Here is a 17,277-nt window from a genome sequence, read left to right on the forward strand (position 1 = left end):
AGGTAACTGTAGTTTGGTCTGTGGTTGTAAATGGTAAATGTGTATCTATAGGTAACTGTAGTTTGGTCTGTGGTTGTAAATGGTAAATGTGTATCTATAGGTAACTGTAGTTGGGTAGTTGGGTCTGTGGTTGTAAATGTGTGTCTATAGGTAACTGTAGTTGGGTAGTTGGGTCTGTGGTTGTAAATGGTAAATGTGTATCTATAGGTAACTGTAGTTTGGTCTGTGGTTGTAAATGGTAAATGTGTATCTATAGGTAACTGTAGTTGGGTAGTTGGGTCTGTGGTTGTAAATGTGTGTCTATAGGTAACTGTAGTTGGTTCTGTGGTTGTAAATGGTAGAATGTGTGTCTATAGGTAACTGTAGTTGGGTCTGTGGTTGTAAATGGTATAATGTGTATCTATAGGTAACTGTAGTTGGGTCTGTGGTTGTAAATGGTAGAATGTGTGTCTATAGGTAACTGTAGTTGGGTCTGTGGTTGTAAATGGTAGAATGTGTGTCTATAGGTAACTAGTTGGGTAGTTGGGTCTGTGGATGTAAATGGTAGAATGTGTGTCAATAGGTAACTGTAGTTGGTTCTGTGGTTGTAAATGGTAGAATGTGTGTCTGTAGGTAACTGTAGTTGGGTCTGTGGTTGTAAATGGCAGAATAGGTTTCTATAGGTAACTGTAGTTGGGTCTGTGGTTGTAAATGGTAGAATGTGTGTCTATAGGTAACTGTAGTTGGGTCTGTGGTTGTAAATGGTAGAATAGGTTTCTATAGGTAACTGTAGTTGGGTCTGTGGTTGTAAATGGTAGAATAGGTTTCTATAGGTAACTGTAGTTGGGTCTGTGGTTGTAAATGGTAGAATAGGTTTCTATTGGTAACTGTAGTTGGGTCTGTGGTTGTAAATGGTAGAATGTGTGTCTATAGGTAACTAGTTGGGTAGTTGGGTCTGTGGTTGTAAATGGTAGAATGTGTGTCTATAGGTAACTAGTTGGGTCTGTGGTTGTAAATGGTAGAATGTGTGTCTAGGTAACTGTAGTTGGGTCTGTGGTTGTAAATGGTAGAATAGGTTTCTATAGGTAACTGTAGTTGGGTCTGTGGTTGTAAATGGTAGAATGTGTGTCTATAGGTAACTGTAGTTGGGTAGTTGGGTCTGTGGTTGTAAATGGTAAATGTGTATCTATAGGTAACTGTAGTTGGGTAGGTGGTTGTAAATGTGTGTCTATAGGTAACTGTAGTTGGGTCTGTGGTTGTAAATGGTAGAATGTGTATCTATAGGTAACTGTAGTTGGGTCTGTGGTTGTAAATGGTAGAATGTGTGTCTATAGGTAACTGTAGTTGGGTCTGTGGTTGTAAATGGTAGAATGTGTTTATAGGTAACTGTAGTTGGGTCTGTGGTTGTAAATGGTAGAATGTGTGTCTATAGGTAACTGTAGTTGGGTCTGTGGTTGTAAATGGTAGAATGTGTGTCTATAGGTAACTAGTTGGGTCTGTGGATGTAAATGGTAGAATGTGTGTCTATAGGTAACTGTAGTTGGGTCTGTGGATGTAAATGGTAGAATGTGTGTCTATAGGTAACTGTAGTTGGGTCTGTGGTTGTAAATGGTGGAATGTGTGTCTATAGGTAACTGTAGCTGGGTCTGTGGTTGTTAATGGTAGAATGTGTGTCTATAGGTAACTGTAGTTGGGTCTGTGGATGTAAATGGTAGATTGTGTGTCTATAGGTAACTGTAGTTGGGTAGTTGGGTCTGTGGTTGTAAATGTGTGTCTATAGGTAACTGTAGTTGGGTCTGTGGTTGTAAATGGTAGAATGTCTGTCTATAGGTAACTGTAGTTGGGTCTGTGGTTGTAAATGGTAGAATAGGTTTCTATAGGTAACTGTAGTTGGGTCTGTGGTTGTAAATGGTAGAATGTGTGTCTGTAGGTAACTGTAGTTGGGTCTGTGGTTGTAAATGGTAGAATGTGTGTCTAGGTAACTGTAGTTGGGTCTGTGGTTGTAAATGGTAGAATGTGTGTCTATAGGTAACTGTATTTGGGTAGTTGGGTCTGTGGTTGTAAATGGTAGAATGTGTGTCTATAGGTAACTGTACTTGGGTAGTTGGGTCTGTGGTTGTAAATGGTAGAATGTGTGTCTATAGGTAACTGTAGTTGGGTCTGTGGTTGTAAATGGTAGAATGTGTGTCTTAGGTAACTGTAGTTGGGTCTGTGGTTGTAAATGGTAGAATGGGTTTCTATAGGTAACTGTAGTTGGGTCTGTGGTTGTAAATGGTAGTGTATCTATAGGTAACTGTAGTTTCGTCTGTGGTTGTAAATGGTAAATGTGTATCTATAGGTAACTGTAGTTTGGTCTGTGGTTGTAAATGGTAAATGTGTATCTATAGGTAACTGTAGTTGGGTAGTTGGGTCTGTGGTTGTAAATGTGTGTCTATAGGTAACTGTAGTTGGGTAGTTGGGTCTGTGGTTGTAAATGGTAAATGTGTATCTATAGGTAACTGTAGTTTGGTCTGTGGTTGTAAATGGTAAATGTGTATCTATAGGTAACTGTAGTTGGGTAGTTGGGTCTGTGGTTGTAAGAATGTGTGTCTATAGGTAACTGTAGTTGGTAGTTGGGTCTGTGGTTGTAAATGGTAGAATGTGTGTCTATAGGTAACTGTAGTTGGGTCTGTGGTTGTAAATGGTAGAATGTGTGTCTATAGGTAACTGTAGTTGGGTCTGTGGTTGTAAATGGTAGAATGTGTGTCTATAGGTAACTAGTTGGGTAGTTGGGTCTGTGGATGTAAATGGTAGAATGTGTGTCTATAGGTAACTGTAGTTGGGTCTGTGGATGTAAATGGTAGAATGTGTGTCTATAGGTAACTGTAGTTGGGTCTGTGGTTGTAAATGGTGGAATGTGTGTCTATAGGTAACTGTAGTTGGGTCTGTGGATGTAAATGGTAGAATGTGTGTCTATAGGTAACTGTAGTTGGGTAGTTGGGTCTGTGGTTGTAAATGGTAGAATGTGTATCTATAGGTAACTGTAGTTGGGTAGTTGGGTCTGTGGTTGTAAATGGTAGAATGTGTGTCTATAGGTAACTGTAGTTGGGTCTGTGGTTGTAAATGGTAGAATGTGTGTCTATAGGTAACGTAGTTGGGTCTGTGGTTGTAAATGGTAGAATGTGTGTCATAGGTAACTGTAGTTGGGTCTGTGGTTGTAAATGGTAGAATGGGTTTCTATAGGTAACTGTAGTTGGGTCTGTGGTTGTAAATGGTAGTGTATCTATAGGTAACTGTAGTTGGGTCTGTGGTTGTAAATGGTAAATGTGTATCTATAGGTAACTGTAGTTTGGTCTGTGGTTGTAAATGGTAGAATGTGTATCTATAGGTAACTGTAGTTGGGTAGTTGGGTCTGTGGTTGTAAATGTGTGTCTATAGGTAACTGTAGTTGGGTAGTTGGGTCTGTGGTTGTAAATGGTAAATGTGTATCTATAGGTAACTGTAGTTTGGTCTGTGGTTGTAAATGGTAAATGTGTGTCTATAGGTAACTGTAGTTGGGTAGTTGGGTCTGTGGTTGTAAATGGAATGTGTCTATAGGTAACTGTAGTTGGTAGTTGGGTCTGTGGTTGTAAATGGTAGAATGTGTGTCTATAGGTAACTGTAGTTGGGTCTGTGGTTGTAAATGGTAGAATGTGTGTCTATAGGTAACTGTAGTTGGGTCTGTGGTTGTAAATGGTAGAATGTGTGTCTATAGGTAACTAGTTGGGTAGTTGGGTCTGTGGATGTAAATGGTAGAATGTGTGTCTATAGGTAACTGTAGTTGGGTCTGTGGATGTAAATGGTAGAATGTGTGTCTATAGGTAACTGTAGTTGGGTCTGTGGTTGTAAATGGTGGAATGTGTGTCTATAGGTAACTGTAGCTGGGTCTGTGGTTGTAAATGGTAGAATGTGTGTCTATAGGTAACTGTAGTTGGGTCTGTGGTTGTAAATGGTAGAATGTGTGTCTAGGTAACTGTAGTTGGGTCTGTGGTTGTAAATGGTAGAATAGGTTTCTATAGGTAACTGTAGTTGGGTCTGTGGTTGTAAATGGTAGAATGTGTGTCTATAGGTAACTGTAGTTGGGTCTGTGGTTGTAAATGGTAGAATGTGTGTCTATAGGTAACTGTAGTTGGGTCTGTGGTTGTAAATGGTAGAATGTGTATCTATAGGTAACTGTAGTTGGGTAGTTGGGTCTGTGGTTGTAAATGGTAGAATGTGTGTCTATAGGTAACTGTAGTTGGGTCTGTGGTTGTAAATGGTAGAATGTGTGTCTAGGTAACTGTAGTTGGGTCTGTGGTTGTAAATGGTAGAATAGGTGTCTATAGGTAACTGTAGTTGGGTCTGTGGTTGTAAATGGTAGAATGTGTGTCTATAGGTAACTGTAGTTGGGTCTGTGGTTGTAAATGGTAGAATGTGTGTCTATAGGTAACTGTAGTTGGGTCTGTGGTTGTAAATGGTAGAATGTGTATCTATAGGTAACTGTAGTTGGGTAGTTGGGTCTGTGGTTGTAAATGGTAGAATGTGTATCTTTCGGTTACTGTAGTTGGGTCTGTGGTTGTAAATGGTAGAATGTGTGTCTATAGGTAACTGTAGTTGGGTCTGTGGTTGTAAATGGTAGAATGTGTGTCTATAGGTAACTAGTTGGGTCTGTGGTTGTAAATGGTAGAATGTGTGTCTATAGGTAACTGTAGTTGGGTCTGTGGTTGTAAATGGTAGAATGTGTGTCTATAGGTAACTGTAGTTGGGTCTGTGGTTGTAAATGGTAGAATAGGTTTCTATAGGTAACTGTAGTTGGGTCTGTGGTTGTAAATGGTAGAATAGGTTTCTATAGGTAACTGTAGTTGGGTCTGTGGTTGTAAATGGTAGAATGGGTGTCTATAGGTAACTGTAGTTGGGTCTGTGGTTGTAAATGGTAGAATGTGTGTCTATAGGTAACTGTAGTTGGGTCTGTGGTTGTAAATGGTAGAATAGTTTTCTATAGGTAACTGTAGTTGGGTCTGTGGTTGTAAATGGTAGAATAGTGTTTCTATAGGTAACTGTAGTTGGGTAGTTGGGTCTGTGGTTGTAAATGGTAGAATGTGTGTCTATAGGTAACTGTAGTTGGGTCTGTGGTTGTAAATGGTAGAATGTGTGTCTATAGGTAACTGTAGTTGGGTCTGTGGTTTTAAATGTGTGTCTATAGGTAACTGTAGTTGGGTCTGTGGTTTTAATGGTAGAATGTGTGTCTATAGGTAACTGTAGTTGGGTCTGTGGTTGTAAATGGTAGAATGTCTGTCTATAGGTAACTGTAGTTGGGTCTGTGGATGTAAATGGTAGAATGTGTGTCTATAGGTAACTTGTTGTAGTTGGGTCTGTGGTTGTAAATTAGAATGTGTGTCTATAGGTAACTGTAGTTGGGTCTGTGGTTGTAAATGGTAGAATGTGTGTCTAGGTAACTGTAGTTGGGTCTGTGGTTGTAAATGGTAGAATGTGTGTCTATAGGTAACTGTATTTGGGTAGTTGGGTCTGTGGTTGTAAATGGAAGAATGTGTGTCTATAGGTAACTGTACTTGGGTAGTTGGGTCTGTGGTTGTAAATGGTAGAATGTGTGTCTATAGGTAACTAGTTGGGTCTGTGGTTGTAAATGGTAGAATGTGTGTCTAGGTAACTGTAGTTGGGTCTGTGGTTGTAAATGGTAGAATAGGTTTCTATAGGTAACTGTAGTTGGGTCTGTGGTTGTAAATGGTAGTGTATCTATAGGTAACTGTAGTTTCGTCTGTGGTTGTAAATGGTAAATGTGTATCTATAGGTAACTGTAGTTTGGTCTGTGGTTGTAAATGGTAAATGTGTATCTATAGGTAACTGTAGTTGGGTAGTTGGGTCTGTGGTTGTAAATGTGTGTCTATAGGTAACTGTAGTTGGGTAGTTGGGTCTGTGGTTGTAAATGGTAAATGTGTATCTATAGGTAACTGTAGTTTGGTCTGTGGTTGTAAATGGTAAATGTGTATCTATAGGTAACTGTAGTTGGGTAGTTGGGTCTGTGGTTGTAAATGTGTGTCTATAGGTAACTGTAGTTGGTAGTTGGGTCTGTGGTTGTAAATGGTAGAATGTGTGTCTATAGGTAACTGTAGTTGGGTCTGTGGTTGTAAATGGTAGAATGTGTGTCTATAGGTAACTGTAGTTGGGTCTGTGGTTGTAAATGGTAGAATGTGTGTCTATAGGTAACTAGTTGGGTAGTTGGGTCTGTGGATGTAAATGGTAGAATGTGTGTCTATAGGTAACTGTAGTTGGGTCTGTGGATGTAAATGGTAGAATGTGTGTCTATAGGTAACTGTAGTTGGGTCTGTGGTTGTAAATGGTGGAATGTGTGTCTATAGGTAACTGTAGCTGGGTCTGTGGTTGTTAATGGTAGAATGTGTGTCTATAGGTAACTGTAGTTGGGTCTGTGGATGTAAATGGTAGAATGTGTGTCTATAGGTAACTGTAGTTGGGTAGTTGGGTCTGTGGTTGTAAATGGTAGAATGTGTATCTATAGGTAACTGTAGTTGGGTAGTTGGGTCTGTGGTTGTAAATGGTAGAATGTGTGTCTATAGGTAACTGTAGTTGGGTCTGTGGTTGTAAATGGTAGAATGTGTGTCTATAGGTAACTAGTTGGGTCTGTGGTTGTAAATGGTAGAATGTGTGTCTAGGTAACTGTAGTTGGGTCTGTGGTTGTAAATGGTAGAATAGGTTTCTATAGGTAACTGTAGTTGGGTCTGTGGTTGTAAATGGTAGTGTATCTATAGGTAACTGTAGTTTGGTCTGTGGTTGTAAATGGTAAATGTGTATCTATAGGTAACTGTAGTTTGGTCTGTGGTTGTAAATGGTAAATGTGTATCTATAGGTAACTGTAGTTGGGTAGTTGGGTCTGTGGTTGTAAATGTGTGTCTATAGGTAACTGTAGTTGGGTAGTTGGGTCTGTGGTTGTAAATGGTAAATGTGTATCTATAGGTAACTGTAGTTTGGTCTGTGGTTGTAAATGGTAAATGTGTATCTATAGGTAACTGTAGTTGGGTAGTTGGGTCTGTGGTTGTAAATGTGTGTCTATAGGTAACTGTAGTTGGTAGTTGGGTCTGTGGTTGTAAATGGTAGAATGTGTGTCTATAGGTAACTGTAGTTGGGTCTGTGGTTGTAAATGGTAGAATGTGTGTCTATAGGTAACTGTAGTTGGGTCTGTGGTTGTAAATGGTAGAATGTGTGTCTATAGGTAACTAGTTGGGTAGTTGGGTCTGTGGATGTAAATGGTAGAATGTGTGTCTATAGGTAACTGTAGTTGGGTCTGTGGATGTAAATGGTGGAATGTGTGTCTATAGGTAACTGTAGCTGGGTCTGTGGTTGTAAATGGTGGAATGTGTGTCTATAGGTAACTGTAGCTGGGTCTGTGGATGTAAATGGTAGAATGTGTGTCTATAGGTAACTGTAGTTGGGTCTGTGGATGTAAATGGTAGAATGTGTGTCTATAGGTAACTGTAGTTGGGTAGTTGGGTCTGTGGTTGTAAATGGTAGAATGTGTGTCTATAGGTAACTGAGTTGGGTAGTTGGGTCTGTGGTTGTAAATGGTAGAATGTGTGTCATAGGTAACTGTAGTTGGGTCTGTGGTTGTAAATGGTAGAATGTGTGTCTATAGGTAACTGTAGTTGGGTCTGTGGTTGTAAATGGTAGAATGGGTATCTATAGGTAACTGGTTGGTAGTTGGGTCTGTGGTTGTAAATGGTAGAATGTGTGTCTATAGGTAACTGTAGTTGGGTCTGTGGTTGTAAATGGTAGAATGTGTGTCTATAGGTAACTGTAGTTGGGTCTGTGGTTGTAAATGGTAGAATAGGTATCTATAGGTAACTGTGTTGGTAGTTGGGTCTGTGGTTGTAAATGGTAGAATGTGTGTCTATAGGTTACTGTAGTTGGGTCTGTGGTTGTAAATGGTAGAATGTGTGTCTATAGGTAACTGTAGTTGGGTCTGTGGTTGTAAATGGTAGAATGTGTGTCTATAGGTAACTGAGGGTAGTTGGGTCTGTGGTTGTAAATGGTAGAATGTGTATCTTTCGGTTACTGTAGTTGGGTCTGTGGTTGTAAATGGTAGAATGTGTGTCTATAGGTAACTGTAGTTGGGTCTGTGGTTGTAAATGGTAGAATGTGTGTCTATAGGTAACTAGTTGGGTCTGTGGTTGTAAATGGTAGAATGTGTGTCTATAGGTAACTGTAGTTGGGTCTGTGGTTGTAAATGGTAGAATGTGTGTCTATAGGTAACTGTTGTTGGGTCTGTGGTTGTAAATGGTAGAATGTGTATCTATAGGTAACTAGTTGGGTCTGTGGTTGTAAATGGTAGAATGTGTATCTATAGGTAACTGTAGTTGGGTCTGTGGTTGTAAATGGTAGAATAGGTTTCTATAGGTAACTGTAGTTGGGTCTGTGGTTGTAAATGGTAGAATAGGTTTCTATAGGTAACTGTAGTTGGGTCTGTGGTTTTAAATGGTAGAATAGGTTTCTATAGGTAACTGTAGTTGGGTCTGTGGTTGTAAATGGTAGAATGTGTGTCAATAGGTAACTGTAGTTGGGTCTGTGGTTGTAAATGGTAGAATAGTTTTCTATAGGTAACTGTAGTTGGGTCTGTGGTTGTAAATGGTAGAATAGGTTTCTATAGGTAACTGTAGTTGGGTAGTTGGGTCTGTGGTTGTAAATGGTAGAATGTGTGTCTATAGGTAACTGTAGTTGGGTCTGTGGTTGTAAATGGTAGAATGTGTGTCTATAGGTAACTGTAGTTGGGTCTGTGGTTTTAAATGTGTGTCTATAGGTAACTGTAGTTGGGTCTGTGGTTTTAAATGTGTGTCTATAGGTAACTGTAGTTGGGTCTGTGGTTGTAAATGGTAGAATGTCTGTCTATAGGTAACTGTAGTTGGGTCTGTGGTTGTAAATGGTAGAATAGGTTTCTATAGGTAACTGTAGTTGGGTCTGTGGTTGTAAATGGTAGAATGTGTGTCTGTAGGTAACTGTAGTTGGGTCTGTGGTTGTAAATGGTAGAATGTGTGTCTAGGTAACTGTAGTTGGGTCTGTGGTTGTAAATGGTAGAATGTGTGTCTATAGGTAACTGTATTTGGGTAGTTGGGTCTGTGGTTGTAAATGGAAGAATGTGTGTCTATAGGTAACTGTACTTGGGTAGTTGGGTCTGTGGTTGTAAATGGTAGAATGTGTGTCTATAGGTAACTAGTTGGGTCTGTGGTTGTAAATGGTAGAATGTGTGTCTAGGTAACTGTAGTTGGGTCTGTGGTTGTAAATGGTAGAATAGGTTTCTATAGGTAACTGTAGTTGGGTCTGTGGTTGTAAATGGTAGAATGTGTATCTATAGGTAACTGTAGTTTGGTCTGTGGTTGTAAATGGTAAATGTGTATCTATAGGTAACTGTAGTTTGGTCTGTGGTTGTAAATGGTAAATGTGTATCTATAGGTAACTGTAGTTGGGTAGTTGGGTCTGTGGTTGTAAATGTGTGTCTATAGGTAACTGTAGTTGGGTAGTTGGGTCTGTGGTTGTAAATGGTAAATGTGTATCTATAGGTAACTGTAGTTGGGTAGTTGGGTCTTTGGTTGTAAATGTGTGTCTATAGGTAACGGTAGTTGGGTCTGTGGTTGTAAATGGTAGAATGTGTATCTATAGGTAACTGTAGTTGGGTCTGTGGTTGTAAATGGTAGAATGTGTGTCTATAGGTAACTGTAGTTGGGTCTGTGGTTGTAAATGGTAGAATGTGTGTCTATAGGTAACTGTAGTTGGCTCTGTGGTTGTAAATGGTAGAATGTGTGTCTATAGGTAACTGTAGTTGGGTCTGTGGTTGTAAATGGTAGAATGTGTGTCTATAGGTAACTAGTTGGGTAGTTGGGTCTGTGGATGTAAATGGTAGAATGTGTGTCTATAGGTAACTGTAGTTGGGTCTGTGGATGTAAATGGTAGAATGTGTGTCTATAGGTAACTGTAGTTGGGTCTGTGGTTGTAAATGGTGGAATGTGTGTCTATAGGTAACTGTAGCTGGGTCTGTGGTTGTTAATGGTAGAATGTGTGTCTATAGGTAACTAGTTGGGTCTGTGGTTGTAAATGGTAGAATAGGTTTCTATAGGTAACTGTAGTTGGGTCTGTGGATGTAAATGGTAGAATGTGTATCTATAGGTAACTGTAGTTGGGTAGTTGGGTCTGTGGTTGTAAATGGTAGAATGTGTATCTATAGGTAACTGTAGTTGGGTAGTTGGGTCTGTGGTTGTAAATGGTAGAATGTGTGTCTATAGGTAACTGTAGTTGGGTCTGTGGTTGTAAATGGTAGAATAGGTTTCTATAGGTAACTGTAGTTGGGTCTGTGGTTGTAAATGGTAGAATGTGTGTCTATAGGTAACTAGTTGGGTCTGTGGTTGTAAATGGTAGAATGTGTGTCTAGGTAACTGTAGTTGGGTCTGTGGTTGTAAATGGTAGAATAGGTTTCTATAGGTAACTGTAGTTGGGTCTGTGGTTGTAAATGGTAGAATGTGTGTCTATAGGTAACTGTAGTTGGGTAGTTGGGTCTGTGGTTGTAAATGGTAAATTTGTATCTATAGGTAACTGTAGTTTGGTCTGTGGTTGTAAATGGTAGAATGTGTGTCTATAGGTAACTGTAGTTGGGTCTGTGGTTGTAAATGGTAGAATGTGTATCTATAGGTAACTGTAGTTGGGTAGTTGGGTCTGTGGTTGTAAATGGTAGAATGTGTATCTTTCGGTTACTGTAGTTGGGTCTGTGGTTGTAAATGGTAGAATGTGTGTCTATAGGTAACTGTAGTTGGGTCTGTGGTTGTAAATGGTAAATGTGTATCTATAGGTAACTATAGTTGGGTCTGTGGTTGTAAATGGTAAATGTGTGTCTATAGGTAACTGTAGTTGGGTAGTTGGGTCTGTGGTTGTAAATGTGTGTCTATAGGTAACTGTAGTTGGGTCTGTGGTTGTAAATGGTAGAATGTGTGTCTATAGGTAACTGTAGTTGGGTCTGTGGTTGTAAATGGTAGAATGTGTGTCTATAGGTAACTAGTTGGGTCTGTGGTTGTAAATGGTAGAATGTGTGTCTATAGGTAACTGTAGTTGGGTCTGTGGTTGTAAATGGTAGAATGTGTGTCTATAGGTAACTGTAGTTGGGTCTGTGGTTGTAAATGGTAGAATGTGTGTCTATAGGTAACTGTTGTTGGGTAGTTGGGTCTGTGGTTGTAAATGGTAGAATGTGTATCTATAGGTAACTAGTTGGGTCTGTGGTTGTAAATGGTAGAATGTGTATCTATAGGTAACTGTAGTTGGGTCTGTGGTTGTAAATGGTAGAATGTGTATCTATAGGTAACTGTAGTTGGGTCTGTGGTTGTAAATGGTAGAATGTGTGTCTATAGGTAACTGTAGTTGGGTATGTGGTTGTAAATGGTAGAATGTGTGTCTGTAGGTAACTGTAGTTGGGTCTGTGGTTGTAAATGGTAGAATAGGTTTCTATAGGTAACTGTAGTTGGGTCTGTGGTTGTAAATGGTAGAATGTGTGTCTATAGGTAACTGTAGTTGGGTCTGTGGTTGTAAATGGTAGAATGTGTGTCTATAGGTAACTGTAGTTGGGTCTGTGGTTGTAAATGGTAGAATGTGTGTCTATAGGTAACTGTAGTTGGGTCTGTGGTTGTAAATGGTAGAATGTGTGTCTATAGGTAACTGTAGTTGGGTCTGTGGTTGTAAATGGTAGAATGTGTGTCTATAGGTAACTGTAGTTGGGTCTGTGGTTGTAAATGGTAGAATGTGTGTCTATAGGTAACTGTAGTTGGGTCTGTGGTTGTAAATGGTAGAATGTGTGTCTATAGGTAAATGTAGTTGGGTCTGTGGTTGTAAATGGTTGAATAGGTTTCTATAGGTAACTGTAGTTGGGTCTGTGGTTGTAAATGGTAGAATGTGGTTGTATCCTGACTCTCCACCCTTCTCACAAAGTGTGCACTTTCACACTTGTCGTGGATGTGACATTGTTGGAAAAGCCCTCTATTCACTATTTACACCAATCCAGCTCTTTTAAATCCATGATGGGAGTATGCATATTTGGTCCATAGCCATAGAATTTGACTTAGTGAATATGAGGATGGTGATTGATTACGATGTGATCATAGTGAACGCATGCTGTGACTCCAGTAGGATGGTGATTGATTACGATGTGATCATAGTGAACGCATGCTGTGACTCCAGTAGGATGGTGATTGATTACGATGTGATCATAGTGAACGCATGCTGTGACTCAGGTAGGATGGTGATTGATTACGATGTGATCATAGTGAACGCATGCTGTGACTCAGGTAGGATGGTGATTGATTACGATGTGATCATAGTGAACGCATGCTATGACTCCGGTAGGATGATGGTGAATGTGATAGTCGGCTCTGTAGTTGTAAATATTAGATGTGCTGTCTATCTGTAGGTGATTTTGTCTGACGTGGTGTTTCTTTCTCTGCTTCCCCAGAGTTGTCCAGTAACCCCTCCTTAGCCTCCATCCTCATCCCCGCCCACGCCCGGAATCAGCCCGGGGCCTTCACTCCTACCAACGCCTCCGCACCCTCAGGTCATTACACCCCCCACCCCCCTGTCTGTCTCTCTCTCTCACCCGGTCTCTGTCTCTCTCTCTCACCCGGTCTCTGTCTCTCTCTCTCACCCGGTCTCTGTCTCTCTCTCTCACCCGGTCTCTGTCTCTCTCTCTCACCCGGTCTCTGTCTCTCTCTCTCACCCGGTCTCTGTCTCTCTCTGTCTCTCACCCGGTCTCTGTCTCTCTCTGTCTCTCACCCGGTCTCTGTCTCTCTCTGTCTCTCACCCGGTCTCTGTCTCTCTCTGTCTCTCACCCGGTCTCTGTCTCTCTCTGTCTCTCACCCGGTCTCTGTCTCTCTCTGTCTCTCACCCGGTCTCTGTCTCTCTCTGTCTCTCACCCGGTCTCTGTCTCTCTCTGTCTCTCACCCGGTCTCTGTCTCTCTCTGTCTCTCTCTGTCTCTCTCGGTCTCTCACCCGGTCTCGTCTCTCTCTGTCTCTCTCTGTCTCTCTCTGTCTCTCTCTGTCTCTCTCTGTCTCTCTCTGTCTCACACCCGGTCTCTCTCTGTCTCTCTCTGTCTCACACCCGGTCTCTCTCTCTCACTCTCTGTCTCACCCGGTCTCTCTCTCTCTCTCTCACCCGGGTCTCTCTCTCTCTCAGCTGGTCTCTCTGTCTCTCCCACTATTGCCATTCCTAAATCGACCTCTAGACACGTTTGTAGATCTGGCAGGGTTGGATAGGTGTAAACTAGGGTTCTTGTGGCAGGGGCTATGGGTCATTGAAGGATTGGGAACTTCTCTCTCTCTTCTGTCCTCACCCTCACCTCTCACTACTCCTGGCTAGAGTCTCTTCTCAGTACTAACCAGGGCCCGTGTTCACAATGCGTCCCAGAGTATAGCGTCTAGAGTGCTGATTTAGGACCAGAATTCCCCTTTTAGAAAATAATGAATAACATTGTGGAAAGAGTGGACCTGATCGCAGATCAGCGCTGTTACTCCGAGACACTTTGTGAATAAGGGCCCAGAGCTCTCCTCATTAAAGGCAAGTTGTATAACGTACTGCTTCCATTTCCAGATGCCAACAGCGGAGACCGTGGCCATACCACCAACGCTGCCTCCGCCTCCAACGCCTCCACCTGAAACCTCTTCCTAACCCCGCTGCCCACGCCCGAGCTCCTGGACAACAACAGTGGCATGGCGGCACACCAACCAATTAATAAAGCAAAGCAAGAAAACTGACGCCCGACAAAGATGAACACAAGGAAAACCGAATCGGAACTTCGTTATTCCCCTACCACCTCCACCCTCTCCTCTCCCATCGTTTTAATGTTTGTTTATTTATTTGTACAAAAAGGACAACCGTGATACGTTCTCAGAGCTGCTCTTCATCTTTCTGTACTTTGAAGAGGAGGGGACCGGGTGTGTTTAGTGTAGAGATAATGTATAGCTATATAAGTATACAAAAGTACTCTGACGTGTTTGTTTCCATAGACAATCTTCTTTGTTTCATATGCTAGATATAGTCATCCCACTCTCTCTGTGTAAGAGAGGCCTCTACATGCGTCCTGCAACAGCCTTACGTTCAGACTGTGGCCCCTTGGGGCCCCTGTCGACCCCTTCCCACCCATTCATATATATATATACATCTGAGGACCTTGATGACGTCGCGACTTTTAATGGTTGACCTCGATATCTGTGTCTGTGTTCAATGTACACATACACAATTGATATATTGTAGAATTGTGTCAGCTACTCTCTCTCCCACTTCAGAAATCACACTCCTGCTATGCAGCACCATTTTGAGATTCTGCTCGTAGGGCAACAGTTGTCTCGCAACGCCGCACGTTTTTTGGGTACGTCCCCCTTTTAGCTCTGAGAAACGGTGCATAAATGAGTTTTACCGCATTTTTCCCCTAAGGGTAATGCCATACCGACAAAACTTTGCCAGAACAGACCTAAGAGCAAGAAAGAGATTCTGTCTTACATGTGATTTCAGTGAAGACCAGGACCTCTGTATTACTTTCCTGCTGCTTGTCAGATAGACATTATGACTAGTAAAGCCTGGTGTTGTTCTGTTTCTTGTTAGTGGGTGGGTTTCGGGGACTGGCTATGAAGGATGCTTGGATGCGGGCGTATGATTGCATTTCCTCACAATCTTTTGTTACCATTCTGTGTCTGAATGTTCCCTATAATTTAGTGCACTGCTTTTGACCACAGTCCACATAGCTCTGGGCAAAAGTAGTAGGGAATAGTGTCATTTCAGACGCAGACCCATGTCATTTTAAACCACTGTTGGAAGTCCTTCCTCATTCTGACTTAACCCTTTCCTGCTCTTCTTTTGCAACTGAAAGTCCTGCCATCCCATCCCTCAACACTTTGAAGACCTATACAAAAAGTACACACAAATGTGTTTGTATTTATGTTTGTAGATGCTCTTCACCAAACTGGCTTACGTGTGCGTGTCTTCCTGTGGTATGTATGTAAATAGGCAGACCCAAGAACTGTTAACGAGCAAAAACAACAAAAATGAATGATATAAAGAAGAATACAAAATAAAAAAACATTCAGGTTAAAAGTTATTGTATAGTCAAACTGTAGATCAGCTTTGTTTTTTTCCTCCAGCCATATAGTTCAATCTCAACTGTACAGTAGGTGCCAGCTGTATCATTGTAAGAATAACCAGTAATGTATAGTATATCTATAGGTTGGAGTGCCTTTGCTTCCACTCATTCTCTCTGCTCTTCCCCAGGTCCCCTCCCTCCATGGTCCTACCTGGAGGTTCTGGTGTGAAATTGCCCTTACGCACAGATCTAGTTTCAGCTTGGCCTGCCGAAATCCTAACCATAGTGGGGAAAACGCTAAACTGACTCGAGACCAGCGTACAGGGCAACTTCACCCTATTCCTTCCTGGAGTGCTGTTGACTTCCCCTTTCCACCTCTCTGATCTTACATGTACCACAATTCACTGCAATAGCCAGGTGTCACACAGACCACACTCATCACGTCACGTTTCTTTTTGTACGATTGGCTGTGTGTCTTTGACTTTGGGACCCCTTTTGGTGGTGGTGGGTTGGGGGAGTTGTCTTATTGTCTTTTTAAAGTGTCTGAGAAAATCATTCTCTTTCCAGGAAGGTTTGGGGTGGGTTTTAAAATGTGTTTATATGGTTTTATGAGAGATGCGCATACAACCCCACACGGTTCTGGGGGAAGTCTTGTCGTATTCAGTATTACTTTCTCAGCTATGGCAATAAACAATTTGTCTGTAGGATTTGTGTCCACATTCTCAACAGCACTCTGGGAGAGATGTTATGTAGCACCGATCCTTCATGTTTTTTATAACATTTTTTTAAAGCATATATTTGTATGCTTGCTTGTAATATTTCCATCCGTAAATGTGTTGCTATCCAATCATCTGGCCTGTAAAACAAACAATGTGACCACTTCTTGTGACTTTAAGGATAACATATGTACAAAACAATGTTTAAAAAAATTATATGTATAAAAGAAGGTCTGGGTTATATTCAATTTACAACAGAAAAAACTATAACATTACTACTACTTGAATGCCTCTGTGACTGAAATTTTGATTTCATTTTGAATATAAACCTTTTGTTCTGTGAAGGTATGCTTAATGTCCCCTCTCCCTGTAAATATTTCTGTCTGTGACTTGGTTCAGAGAAATAGTTACCTGGTACTGTAATTTGCATTAAATAAACAGTAGATTAGCCTGGAAATGAACACACTGTTGTGTCATGTTTTTGTGTGTCTGGTTTTGTTCTCATATGCTAATTGGGTTGTGTTTAGAACAGAGAAAACATTGAAACTGAGTTACTTGTATGAGAAAGCACGTATTTGTTATTCCGTTGAAAAACATTTGTGCTACAGTACGTTCCCTACTGAGCACAACCGTTACCTCCAAGGTTGGATGCGTTCCAGTAGAAAGTAGCCTATCCCATGGTCCTGGTGACGGGTTTCTTTTGAGCCCACGATTAAGATGCAAATCTACCCCAGGTTGTGGCTTATGGTATTATAATATAGATAGTTGGACTCAGGTCTACATTTCCCATTTTAAGATGGGGATTAACATGAAATACATTTCAAGTTAACAAAATACATTTCATTTTCAGATTTGACAAATACATTACCTTGTTCCCTTAAATTCCTCTACCTTTCTGCAGTATTTACATATCCGCCTGAACAATTTACATAAATGTTTTTGAATCATTAATTTTTTTAAAGAACTACAGGTGTCGTTCAGTCTTCTCTGCTCAGTTACAACGAAGGATTCCCATTGAACTGAACCCAGATCCCCACAAACCAATCAGGTCAGTTTCCTTTTATTCCCAAAACCAGGAACTCTGTGTAGAATAGCAGTGTAGATGTGAGATATTACCTGGTAAGTGTCTTTTTTTCAATCAATGTCTGAGAAAGTGAATCTTTCATTGTTCTCATCCAAATCAACATTTGTAGACAACATTAGAATTACTCACTAGGTCTGTGAAAAAAACGTTATGAAGAAATGTCGTCAAAGTTTTTGCTTCAAATGTTTTCTTTATGTGTAGTTATTGACTTTAATTACTTACTTACCCTCTGGTGTTTTATCCCTGTAGGATAAAGACTTCGACAGCATTATGAGTAAATATAGAAAGTATAAAGATCTACTGAGAGATATTCCTCTCTTTCCAGGTAATGTGTTTTATTTGTATTCTATTTCTGTTATATGATATTTTATTC

At 40.8% G+C, this 17,277-nt stretch overlaps 1 protein-coding gene across 4 annotated transcripts in view; it reads left to right on the forward strand.

Annotated features, from left to right (window-relative positions):
* The window catches only part of LOC106575154 (glycogen synthase kinase-3 beta), a 133,733-nt gene extending 117,452 nt beyond the window's left edge, over nt 1-16,281 (forward strand). For all 4 annotated transcript variants that reach the window (XM_045698784.1, XM_045698786.1, XM_045698785.1 and 1 more), the window contains exons 10-11: nt 12,488-12,586; nt 13,619-16,281. In XM_045698784.1, coding sequence (XP_045554740.1) covers nt 12,488-12,586; nt 13,619-13,683 — 164 coding nt within the window. In that variant the 3' untranslated portion in view covers nt 13,684-16,281. The remainder of the gene's footprint in view (nt 1-12,487; nt 12,587-13,618) is intronic.
* Nucleotides 16,282-17,277: the final 996 nt, after the last annotated feature.

The sequence above is a fragment of the Salmo salar genome, chromosome ssa17, assembly GCF_905237065.1.
Source record: "Salmo salar chromosome ssa17, Ssal_v3.1, whole genome shotgun sequence".
NCBI lineage: Eukaryota > Metazoa > Chordata > Actinopteri > Salmoniformes > Salmonidae > Salmo > Salmo salar.